Raw genomic sequence first — 12,822 nt, 5'->3', positions numbered from 1 at the left:
AAAAAAAAAAAAAAAAAAAAAAAAAAAAAAAAAAAAAAAAAAAAAAAAAAAAAAACAAGCTCAGATATACTATATTGCACAAACTGTATTTACATTCTCCCACTACTCCCACCCAAAATAAAAAAGAAACAAAAGAAAGAAGAATCATTCTCCCAATTTCCCCCCCATTCTATGTTCAGAGAACAAATTCACAGAGAAAATGCAACGGGAATGAGCAATTCATTAAGTAAAAAGAAAAAGGAAAGCAACTAAAAGAAACCTGAAGCTGCCAGCTGAAGCAAAATCACAAGAACTTCACAATCTATACTTTCAACTTTACTTCAATCTGAGAAAACACTTGGCTGATTTTCTTGTTGTTACTAATCAATTGGAGGGCTAAAAACCATTTCCTGCATTTCAGGGGGAAATGATTAGGAGAGGGAAAAAAAATCTTCTTAAAGCGTTAAGAACTAATGAGTATGAGTGACAAACGATAAAACATAAACTGAGAGCCTGAGACACACCTGATCACACACAGGACAGATATCACTTCTTTCCATCCATTCCAGAATGCATGCAAGATGAAAATGATGCTCGCATTTTGTCGTGAGTTTTGGATTCTCCCCATCATATTCTGCATAAAACAATGGAAAGTGATGAATTGAAAGGGAAAGGAACTGTGCAGCCATTGAGAAAGCGATAACCTGGTGACTTGTTAGTTCAAGCAACTAAAATGTCAAACATTGGCTATAGAGATGAGAGGTTTGAAAAAAAAATCCACGGTTTGGTGAGTTGGTATTGTGCAGCTTAACAAAGGTTTAGCAAAACTTCACCTTCCAAACAGATGGGACAAACATCCTCCTCTTCCACAGGTATGACCACAGATTCTACACCCTTTGAGAGTCCAATTTCAGATTCCTTTAACGTGTGTTTCTTGCAGTCTGATTCATCGATGGCATCACATTTGGCTGAAGTTTCCCGTGTGTTTATGCACGCTGTTTCTTGAATTACATCAGTATTTGGTGTCTGAGCTGTAGCTTCATTCTTATTGCTGACAATTTCTTGAGCCGCACGAGGAGTATGTGGGTGTGTTAGAACAACATCATACGGGATAGGCAATGGGGGTGATCTATAAGTGTCCGGAATTGATGTGTCCAGATTTGTATCAACCAAAATCCCCGTTGGAAATGCTGGGGTAGCACTAAGTGGAGATGACAAGGGAACATGCTCCTCCGATGCTCTTGGGTACTGCAGCAAAAGTTCAAAACTTAGATTTAAGTAAATTGAGATTTGAGCAAGGAAGTTGATGATGGGAAGAAAATTCTTTCCACCATCTCATGTTAACAGTTGAGCATAAAGTTCAATCAGCTCCAAGAATAAATAACAGAAATGGCAGTCTTGAGATTTGAGCAAGGAAGTTGACGATGGGAAGAAAATTCTTTCCACCATCTCATGTGTAATAGTTGAGCATATGGAACGTTTCTCATATTCACGATTTACTCGCGGTGTAGTATACAAGCATCTCCTATGGTCACAAGCAATCTAAGTTGATACATGCTAAGGCAGAAGACTTTTTTTGGAAAACACATTGATGCTGAATTAACCAAAAGGTACTTGAATAAAGAAACTTCGTCTCTCGTACTCCAACCAGTTTCAGATTGGGGCCGCCAACGATGAAAATTACGTTAATTATCTCATAGGCTATATCGGAATACCTACAACTATATGCAATTAGACATGTTGACAATGATAATAAATAAATGAACGAACACTAAATAATGGCTGCATAGTTCTTGCTAACAAAGAAAGAATTTGATTGATAAAAATATGACAATAAACATCAAATGAAAAATTCAATACTGACATAATAGTAGCCTGGTGTAATATTTGATTCTGTTCCTCTTGAGGAACAACAGCAGCAACCTCCCATTTCAGTTTTCTTTTCTACACAACACGCCAAAAATCCATCGGAACTAGTTGCAATATGCCCTCAAAATTTTAGAGAATGTTAAGCCTGTTAAAGAAAACATGCTCAAATCAATTTAACTGCATTAGAAGCTATGCCAAAGTTCGCTAGTGAATATGATATAAAAGAAAATTACATAATATGATGTGAGAATCATAGATCAACAAAGCTAGCAGCAAATATGATGTAATAATCATAGAAGTGGCACAAGAGGAACGAAGTAATCCTAAAGAACCAGTATAGACAGACCGGAGTCAATGCAATCAATAACTCATCAATAACACGATAACATCAAAGTAACAAGAAGCCGAAAAATTCGGATTCTCTAGCAACAACTGATAAAATACACATCAAAGTTAACCTACAGAGAATCCAAAAATCACCTCAGCAACACAGAACCAATAAGAACAACCAAAAATAAAAACGCACAACACGAGGTTCTGATTAAGCAGCGATAATCAGAATCAATTCGAAAGCAAAAGAGATACATAGTCCAGGAACTAGAATCTTACCGTTTCACGCCGAGAACTCGATCGATTGGTAAGAATCGAAAAAAGCGATTGAGAATTCAATTCAAATGGAACAAAAGGGAGACACAGGATGTGTACTCCTTTTCAAAGCCCTCTTCTTCCCCTTCAGACTATGGCAGGAAAGCAGAGAAGGCCAAGAAAGCTTCCCTCTCTTTTTTCTTTCTCTGTAGAGAGAGAAAGAATGAATGGTTGGTTTGGTTTCGTGCGGGAGTACGACTTTCCACTGAGTATAAAGGTCAGGAAGAATCAAAAGTAAAGAAAAAAAAAAACGATTATAAATTAAAGAACAACGCTCTTCCTTCCCGGCGATATATTGTTTGGATGAATGGAAAATGGAAATTTTCTCTCTAGGTTTCGCCGCCGAGTCGCCTGAAAGTTGAGCTTCTAACGGCCATCGCTGGAGGACGGAAAAACCAGCTCATATACGATAGGATAATTATAATGGAACAGAATGAACCGTGAAATCAATTTAAATATCTCCTACAAAACGTGTTTGGATTAGGCCTATTTGTTTCGATTATTAATTACATTTTTTTATTCTAAAAATGAAAAAAAAAAATTATAAAAAAAATATAATATTGTTGGTTGGATGAATTTTGGGACGTTTGATTTGACTAAGAATGGTCAAATCCAAGTAATTTAGGGAATTTCAGTCCATTAATAGTATGATTTTGTGATATTTTGGAGTTATATTAAATTAGTTTCAACTTATTATAAATTAATGGTGTCATCGATTAAAGATTCTCCTTATCTTAATATTAAATTCTTCATGTTTATTTTTTTTAATTAAAAAATATGTTGATGTGGTCGAGAATTATACTTACTCTTTTGTAATTCTCAATTTTTTATTTCAACGCGTAAATGAGATTCTTCGGATAGGTTAATTTTAAAATAGAACTTTTTTATTAAACTATTTCTAAGATTCCACGCTAAATGGCTTTCACCTCAAGTAATGCATCGAGTCTTAATGAAGCATGTGTATTACAATTAGACTTCTAAAGGAAACAACTAAGGCTTAAGCTTTGTATTACTATATAGGTTAAATTATGTCTAATTTTCCTTTTTTATTTGGTTTAAGAATGGGATGGGCACATACAAAATTACAAAATTTAATTTTATGTTTAATAATATAAAATAAAATTATAATTTAAGACTTATATAGCAAGAAGAGTAAAATTGAAACTTTGGTCAAATAATATAAGTTAAAGAACAAAAAATGATTGTACAAGGAATAATTGTGAGAAACCATAAGATGAGTTATGTGTACACTTTATCCTCAATAAATCTGAAAATAAGATAACAAAATGATAATTCTTGATAGGAAACCTAAAAGCAAAAGACCATTTATGAAATTTTTAGTTCAGAGTCCATTAAAATATGGAGAATCCGATGAGGAATACAACGCAAAGGGAACTTGAACTACATGATTTTGAATTGCACGCAAAAATGTGTCCAGATAGAAACTACATCCTGTTTAAACTATTTCACTAACTTCCAATATTTGCAGCAACAGTATCCTCTTGGAAAAGTTCATAGAATTACACTTCCTTGTAAAAACAGGCTCATGTATCTGAATCTGGGGGAAAATAATGAGACAACCAACCGTCTAGGCAGAGCTAGAATTCAATCTAAGTCCAAGGGGGGAAAGGAGAATACAGAAAGGCCAGGTAGAGAGATACCCAGCATGGATTTACAAGTACTAGCAAAAAAAATCAGGGGTTGGGAAAGAACAAGAAAATCACAGTTTAAATCATTCCTTGAGTAGGGTCTCCAAAGCTTCAAAAAAGAGTGGTGCCATGTCAATATTTGGAGTTTTGACAGCGCATTTCAGTCCGGGGCTTCCGATCACCGTAGTCAGTTCGACCAAGAACGGGATTCCTCTGGGAATTTTAGTAGAGAAGTAGAAAACGTCCTGGTTTGCGTGTTTCCTTTTGGCAATGAAGAACATGTTTGTAGCAGCGAGTCGTTCCAGAACAGCCTCGACATTGGTTATAAAAAGGGCAGGGAAGTCTTTAGAAATTTCATTTGAATCTGGGAGGGACCTCCAAGTCTACAATGGAGAGATGATAAATGCCACAATTAAGACTAAACTGCTAATGGACGTTTAAATAAGTTCTTACATTATTAGTCGAGAGTTATATGTTTTTCCTATGAGATCATCCGTTTAATTTCTCCCTTTGATTGTTTGCTCTTAATCTACTTAATAGAAGTTTGAAGTTAATCTTTTAAAAAAAATGTTAAACTTCATTTCTACTAAAACATGTGCTGTCTTTTACTCATTGTAGTGGTTGTCCCTCTTACGTGTGCATTCTATGTTAAGAGACTCCCTCAACGATTAAGCAAAGCAAGAAATTTAAACGACATTTACGATGAACAATGCGAACAGAAAAAAGGAAGCAGCTAGGATCAAAGGAAATTGTAATAACTATCAATTTTACCTCAAGAAAGTTTGCACGTTCCATCCTCCCATCATCGGTGAAGAAAATGTGCATTGAGATTTTATCATTGAAGTACCACACTGGCTGCTGATTGTTCTTCACAGCTACCTGCAAAAGTGAGCTTGGGGGACCTTGCGACAGATTTTGGAACACAACCATAGGCAGGAGAGTACTTGCACTTGACCCAGGTTGCACTGGTGGAACCTATAGATATGGAGATGAGAAGTTAATTTCATCCACGGATAATCAACTCCACACTGAATTTACAAACCTACCTGTAAGGCTCCTGCAGCTGCGAGACCAAAGGTATTCTTGTTAAACTGGATCATGAACCCATCCAGTGGAATCTGTGTATTGTTCTCGAACAATAAATGGTAAAATATTTGACCGTCCTGTCGTGTGAGCTGTGCACTGATTTGTAAGCCTTGACCAGCTGATGCCGGTAGCAGAATAGGCAATGGAGGGCTGCAGGCCAGAAAACACATTAAGTGCCAGTAACAGAAAGCTCATAAGGTAATACATTTGTCATGCTCACACAATTAGTCCATGAAATTGCTCATCCCCATCATCAGAACCCTTTGAAGGGCACAACTTTACAATCTAGCAATATTTATTCTCACTGGAAGTTTTCAGGTATTGCAAAAAAATTCTTAGATCGAGAAGGTTGCAGAGAACCCATGATAAATGATATGACTGCATAAGCAGCAGACAAGAAAGTATTAGTTCACACTTACCCAGCAGGAGTAGTAGGCTCATCAACAGGGACAATAGCACTGTTATCCAGTCCAATCAGGTCACCAAGTAAATCTGGAACAGAAGGTGGAGGTGAAGAAGAGGCTGGGCCAGGGACTGGTTTCTTTGATACAGAATAAGGTGCATCTGAAGAAGTTGGAGGCGATGCACTGCCACCACCAGCAGATTGGGCAGAAGGCTCTGAATACCCTGCATCACTTCCTTCAGGAAAATCTTCATCATCAGTTTTCTGAGTAGTCTTCGCACGGGTCACAAATGCTTCAGGAGGCTTATGATATACAGAGGATAAAGTGGCAACATTGGCAAGCAGCTCATCTAGGAGCGAGGAATCAAGCAGATTTGAATCATCACCAATTACAGGCTTCTCAGCAAGAACCACATCCTTAGCTGCCTGCAAGATAGGAAGTACTGGAAAACTGAGATTCATGTACACAGCTATCAAGAGTAAAATGGGGTTGGTGGTTTGATGTTGATTATAAAACATTCTTTAGGAAAAAAAAAAAAAAAAAACCAATCATAACATATATTTGGTTGTCTCACATCAAACTAAGCCTATGATTCTCAAAATGCAATAGTTTATTATCAACTATACAGTCTACATTGAATTTTAGGACGACAATGAAGGTGGGAAAAAAAAAAAAAAAAAAAAAAAGAACTGATTAGCAAATAGAAAACCTCTGGATCAGTTGATAGGAGTCGCCAATAGATATATGCACGGTCCCGCAAATCAGGATTGTCAGTCTCCACAGTAGCATTGTTCAAAACAGCCTGTAAATGGACATGAAGTAAATGTTTATTGGGTAGCCATCTAAAGACCAACACAATGTACTAGACAGTTCAAAGTTTTTCTTTTATCAGAGAAAATTGAACATGGTTCTTGCTCAAACTGACTATGAAATAATTACTATGCAATACAGGGATATCAAAGAGCTATCTGATATTGAAATTCCTATAAAGAAAAAAAAAAATCGATTACTACGAGAAGTAATGATTACAAAAAAAAGATCCATCTTAATGGGACTCTTTATGAGTTCCTTAGTAATAGTAACTATTATAAAGATTTTAAAGATTTCTTTACATAAAAATGTATTTAAAATAATATGCACAACTAATTATCTGATTGTTCTGATTTCAGACAGGTTCTTTAATGTCTGCAAATACAGATAATGCTGGAGGCAATTACTCCTAGTCACAGGGAATGTGGAAAAAATACTCAATCCAGATCATACCAAAATAAAACTTCCCCTTATTTGACCAATAGATTTGGCAATTGAAAACTATGCTTGTAGAGAAATGACCTGAATCATCTGCTGGGGTCCCTCAGTTGGCTTCTTAAGAAAAAGTTTGACAGTTGCAGTCAGCAACTGTAGCTGGACTTGTGCAGGCTCCTCGGGGAAATTCTCCAAGAAGCTTTCAAGAAGTTCATCTGCATTGTCAATTCTCTCCGCATATTCTCCGATAATCCAGATCATTGATGCCTTGAGGCAGGGAGGCAAACATAAAATATAAGAGTAACTTCAAGAGATTGAAACACTTGTGCTATGAACATACAATGACAAACTATTACCTTGGCTTCTGGCTCATCCAACGTGTCCAAGCTTTCACAGAGTGTAGCAATGATGGACTCATAACTGTAAACAGAACGGGGATTCACAAGAAGTCAGAAGGATGAAGCAATCATTCAATCAGTTGAATATCAAATTGAAGGAACAAAAAGGATTTCTTACGTGTTTGGATATCTTCTAAAAATATCCTTGATGACTATGATAGCCTCTTGAACCACATAGTTCACTTTAATTTTGATCAGCTCGAGCAACACGCTTATGCATCGTTCAGCAGCTCTCTCTAGCTTGATTGCACACCTACCAATGGCACGGACAGCCTTTCTTACAAAATCTACATCTACTTCAGTGGCATACTCTTTGAACTCCAGCAGAACCTGAAAAATTACAATCCAAAGGGTTTGCATTCATAGTATGTCCTAAAAAATTAATAGACCCATTTAGGAATCAATAATAATGATGAAGATTGTGTACCTGGTCTATGTTTCGGTCAGATGCAAGCTTAATCATGATCTCTAACTTCTCCATTTTTACATAGATCGGATCATTGTACTTACAGAAGAAAACCTACACAGTGGATAGAAACCAAAAAGAAAAAAAAAAAGTCGTAGTAGTAGTAAGCTTATATAAAACAGGCGGTACTTGTCTTCCTGTTTATTACATGCATCTTTATTAAAAATTACAAACTACCATCGTGTATTCATGTTACAAAAATTATCACCAGCTTACCTTAATTTCATGTGCAAGAATAGTAGGTCGTTTCTGTACTATAAGGTTAATATTTCGTAAAGCAACGTATTGTATTTCAGGTTCTGCTGAGAGCAAAGTTACAAGAGGAGGAGCCATCTTTTTGCAAAGATTTCGAACTACATCAGTGCTACTGATAAGTTCCATTTGTTGAAGAATCATCTATCAATAAGGGTGAAATAGGAAAAGGTTAGTTGAAGTATCTTGGATTTCTCAAAACCACCAGCATATATATGGTGGATAAAATCAATTACTTGATGGAATATTAACCTTCACAGCTGACAAGACAACTGCACAATTAGCATGTTGTAGCCGTGGAGTAACTCTCTCCACTATATTTTCTGCTTCACGAGCATCCTCTGCTTTGTATCTAGAAAGTGCATCCAGAATAAAAACTTGACCCCACCTGAAGAAAAACCAGGGTACAGAAATTTTTGTCAGCCAAAAAAAATGTACAATTGAAGTAGAGAAAATAGCGGGAAAATTAAAAACTACCATGTGGACAAAACTTCAACTAATTAATAACAAACTTCTAGATGTTCTCCGTGAAAAATGCAGGAGCAGAACGATAACAACATTACTTCCCCAACACAGCCTCCATGACTAGATGTGGGCAATGTATCCAGACACTAAATGATGTTTTTAGTGCATCTATATACCTAGCTTACTTCAACAATTTTCGAATTTTCCACTTTATAACTTATCAAATGCTAATGTCTGTGTAGGTTGAATGGCACCACTATATTACATTTTAGAACCAGGATAACCAATTACTATCAGTCGTGGGTAATTTGGTGAAATTTTTTTAAAGAGCTTGATTTTCTTATACTACCTCAATACAGGATCAGTTGCAGAAGTAATAAGGAGAAAAAGAAAATGAAAAATAACCTTGAACAATTATCTTCTTATTTGATGTCATTCACATAAAGTATTCACAAAGTTCTTATACTTTTAAAAAAGCAAATGCAGCACTTACTCAGTACACTCATTCAAAGCTGTGAGAAGTTTTGACAGCGTGTGACTTGTAATCTCAAAGATGGGTCTGCTACTATTCTCCTGTATCTCAGTAAGAGCAGCCACAGCATTTGCAACAACCATTGGATTATTGTCTGATATTAAATCTTTGAGAGAATCCAGAAAGCCTCTGTCTTCAACTAACTCAGCATTTATATCAAAAAGTTTGGCTACACAAATGGCAGCTGTCTTGCGGACATAAGGGTCGTCATCCTGTCAAAACATTAAAAACCAAGAGATTAGATAACTGAGTCTAGTTCAGAACACAACAATAACAAGTCCCTCCTCCTAACAAAGCATTCAAAGTAAGGAAGAGAGAATTTGTCAAGAAATCAAGCAATGGCCGCACATTATTAATCAGAATCAAATGCTGAATTTAAATAGCAAAAAATAAATAAAAAAATTAAAAAGAAGCACCATAAGAAAAACAACCTTAAGGCATCTCTGAAGTGGATCACACAAGTATTCCGTAATTTTATCCACACGAATGCATCCCATTGTCCTTACGGCTAAAGCACGAATCAAAGGATTTGGATCTTGTGAGTCCTGCAAAAGTATGCATTAGAAAAGTTACTTCTAAAATTCCCTTAACAACACAAAAAAAGTTAGATGCATTATCTTTCATTACCTATCAGATCTCATATTTTGAAAAATAAAATAGAGTCAAAATATAAATAGAGCAGATTAAGTTCTATATCCATTTGTCTATGTATGCAGATTGGGGTCAATTCATATGGAACTTTTTGGATGCTGGGTCCCTGTATTGTAGAGCTTCTACAGACCACAATCACAAGAGACCATAAAATGGTACTATGTTTCTCCGCAATTCATATTTCCACAAGGCCATGGTAAATTACTTGACTTTGATGTCTAAACCAAAACTAAGGAAACTATTATTTGTTGAAAAGACTACAATAAGAAATTTATGAGTACTTACCTTCACAAATGTGTTCACAGCAAGAATGGCTAGATCAGGCTGGCTTTTGGCATAATTAATTAGATACAAGTAAACCAGCTTTTTCAGTTCCAAATTCTCAGTCTGCATGCAGTTTACCACGTCTGTGAACAGTGATGATACATCCTTCCCGACAGTCATTGCAGCAATGACCTTTTTAACAGCATCTTTTCTCTTATCCTGCAAAACGTTTTAAAAGCTGAGATGCAAAGCTTAAACTAAAGAAACAAACCGTTTTTTCTACTATCAAGATCCACTTAACTTCACAACAAGGAAAAACATATTATATAGCCATGTGCATCAGCTCGATTCAAGCAATCCCTATATCCAACTTTTGGTCCTCAAGGTAAAACAGGCAAATCATATGATAGGCTTGTTCAGCGTTAATTTTTAACCAGAAACAAGCATCGGCTCAATAAAAATAATATATTGAGCATATTTGATCATAATGAACACTAAATTCGGAATGAGTTGTGTAGGAGCTATATCAGAATGACCAACTATATATTGTCAGGTAAGTACGAAACATAAGCAATACTCCCAGCTGAATTCAGACATTAACTTTTAAGTATCCTCATTCTTCTTATCATCTTGGACTGTTTACAGTTGATCACAGTATCTAAACTATCATCGAGACATTTGACAAATTCATCTCGATATGTTTTTCCCATAACATAAATGACTCCTTAATAAGCACACTGAGCGACATAATTCAAGGTACACAGACTCTGGCTTCGACAACAAAGATAGCAAACCCCAAAACCCAACAGATCTAGGCGTTGCCCGTGACGATTAAAAAAAAAAAAAGAGCACCTGAGCTAGCAATCATCTGGATTGATATAGATCGCGGGTCAAAAATGAAAATCTAGACATTGACTTAGCAATAGAAAATTGAAGAAATGAAGGGTAGAGAGAGAGAGGGAGAGAAATGCCTTGTACTGGGAATTAAGCTCCTCTTTGAGCTCGGGAATTTCACCCTTCTTAGTGGTGGAAAAATACTTGGAGTCGTGGCCGCTCATGTTTGTCTGTAAGATCCCGAATTTTCAGAGTCGAGCAAATCGACTAGACGAAGACGAAGGAGAAAGGGAAGGAAGGACCAAAGTTCGACGACGAGAAAAAGAATGCTATGCCTTCGACTTTTGTCTCGATTGCCAGATCCAGGCCGGTTTCTGAACCTGTTTCTGAACCGGTTTCTGAACCTGTTTCTGAACCGGTTTCTGAACCGGTTTCTGAACCGGTTTCGAACCTCTTTAGATTCTCGCCTATTTACTTAATCACCCCCAATTTCTTTTTTCATTTTATTTTCACTCCTCAACTCTTTTTTTTTAATTATTAAATTGAGTAATTATAAGTAATTAAATAAAATTATCGCCTTTAAAATAGTAATAAATATTTTATTGATTCAATTATATTTAAATTGGTATTCCACTAAGTATGTCGTTATTATGTTCGTATATAAGAAGTTGTGATTTCAAACTAAAAAATTATATTAAAAAGATAAACACGGTAACAAATTTGTTGTAAAAATGAGCATGACCGAACCATAATTTATGTACAAATTATTTATTTATTAAAAATAATAAAAATAAATTAATTATTAGCATTTAAAATGTTGTGATAATAATAAGTGGTCAAATAAACTCTAAAAAAACATAAATGGGTAAATTTAGGTAAGGATTTATTAAGTTTTTTTTATTTTTATTTTAATTGTAGAAATTTAATACTCAAATTTGAAGCTTTAAAATTGAAAGCCCATTGCAAAGAGTTAAGATGATTAGCCCATAAAAAGCACGTAAGCCCAAAACTTAAGATCATGGAGCCCATAACAAGCTTGTGTTTGTGCCAATTTCCAATGCTCAACCAATATACAATGCAAGCAATGATATTGGCCAAGAACTCGCGCGGGTCAAAGGCAGATTAAGATCAACGCGAGCCCTCGTTCATAAGGAATCACTTCGAGAGAAAGTAAAATTCAATTTACCACGTTGATCGAATATCTCAAGACAAGAATGCTTGTGTTAAACATTGAATGATTCTAAACATGCAACTTAAACTATATAGAATTGCAAAAAAATCTAGTCTTTAGTTAAAAAAATCAAGAGTCGTAATTTTCATATTTTACGATTAAAACTAACCAATATGTACATATTGCATGATTGAGATATCTTAATCCATATAAATAAGATTTAAGAGTTTTAACGGTATAGAATTGTATTAAAAACTTTAAAGAAAACATGATATGACACAATAAAACTAAGACAAGGTTATTTATTGAATTATATCGTATTGTCCTTAAAATTATTTTAAGTCACGAGTTTACAGTCTTTGGCACACCACACAGTCAACGACAAATGATGTTCCAATATCAAAATTCAAGCCACCAAAGACCTTCCCATTCTTAAAAATGTGCACTAAACTATGGGTATAAAAAATACGAAGCATCTAGCGTTCGATTACAGTTCTTTTAGTAACAAAAGAATACAAATACACGATCGATGAACTCAAGACCAACTTAAACCTAGCAGCAACCGACACAACGCTTTAGGATCGAATATATAACAAAAAAGAAAAAAACTTCCCAAGTTTGTAAAGATGGTTGAGAGATATCATTCAACCTTGCATTTGTCACATTATTATTTTTACAAACTATATATTAATTAGTCAACTACAAGCCACTTTCTCTCCCCCGTCACTATAATATTTTATATTTTAATTCTATTTAAATTTCCTCCACTTTTATATTTATTTATTTTTCATTCTATTTAAGGGTAAGGTATTTTTTTAAAAATTGGTATTACATTAATTCCAAATTTGCTGTGTGAATAAGAACTTTTATTTTTAATTTTTTTTTTTAGGTTAATATTCTTGTTTGCTTCAA

General features: G+C 35.2%; 2 protein-coding genes across 2 annotated transcripts; both read right to left on the bottom strand.

Moving 5' to 3' along the window:
* Positions 1–49: 49 nt before the first annotated feature.
* Positions 50–2,921, bottom strand: LOC111491047 (probable E3 ubiquitin-protein ligase RHB1A). Its single transcript, XM_023139780.1, has 5 exons — positions 2,458–2,921; positions 1,844–1,993; positions 813–1,227; positions 504–613; positions 50–389 (listed from the first exon to the last, which is right to left on the bottom strand). Exons 2-5 carry the CDS (start codon positions 1,907–1,909, stop codon positions 360–362), a joined length of 621 nt encoding a protein of 206 aa, XP_022995548.1. The 5' UTR covers positions 1,910–1,993; positions 2,458–2,921; the 3' UTR covers positions 50–359.
* A 963-nt stretch (positions 2,922–3,884) lies between these two features.
* On the bottom strand, positions 3,885–11,073 carry LOC111491041 (beta-adaptin-like protein B). Its single transcript, XM_023139769.1, has 15 exons — positions 10,877–11,073; positions 9,927–10,124; positions 9,422–9,535; positions 8,952–9,202; positions 8,246–8,381; positions 7,958–8,137; positions 7,703–7,795; positions 7,394–7,605; positions 7,234–7,297; positions 6,965–7,144; positions 6,342–6,434; positions 5,648–6,057; positions 5,189–5,378; positions 4,914–5,117; positions 3,885–4,525 (listed from the first exon to the last, which is right to left on the bottom strand). The coding sequence occupies exons 1-15, from the start codon at positions 10,961–10,963 to the stop codon at positions 4,226–4,228; spliced, it is 2,712 nt and encodes a 903-aa protein (XP_022995537.1). The 5' UTR covers positions 10,964–11,073; the 3' UTR covers positions 3,885–4,225.
* Between the last annotated feature and the right edge of the window lie 1,749 nt (positions 11,074–12,822).

The sequence above is a fragment of the Cucurbita maxima genome, unplaced genomic scaffold (genome assembly GCF_002738345.1).
Source record: "Cucurbita maxima cultivar Rimu unplaced genomic scaffold, Cmax_1.0 Cma_Scf00016, whole genome shotgun sequence".
Taxonomy (NCBI): domain Eukaryota; kingdom Viridiplantae; phylum Streptophyta; class Magnoliopsida; order Cucurbitales; family Cucurbitaceae; genus Cucurbita; species Cucurbita maxima.
This window is presented reverse-complemented; position numbering and strand designations above follow the sequence as displayed.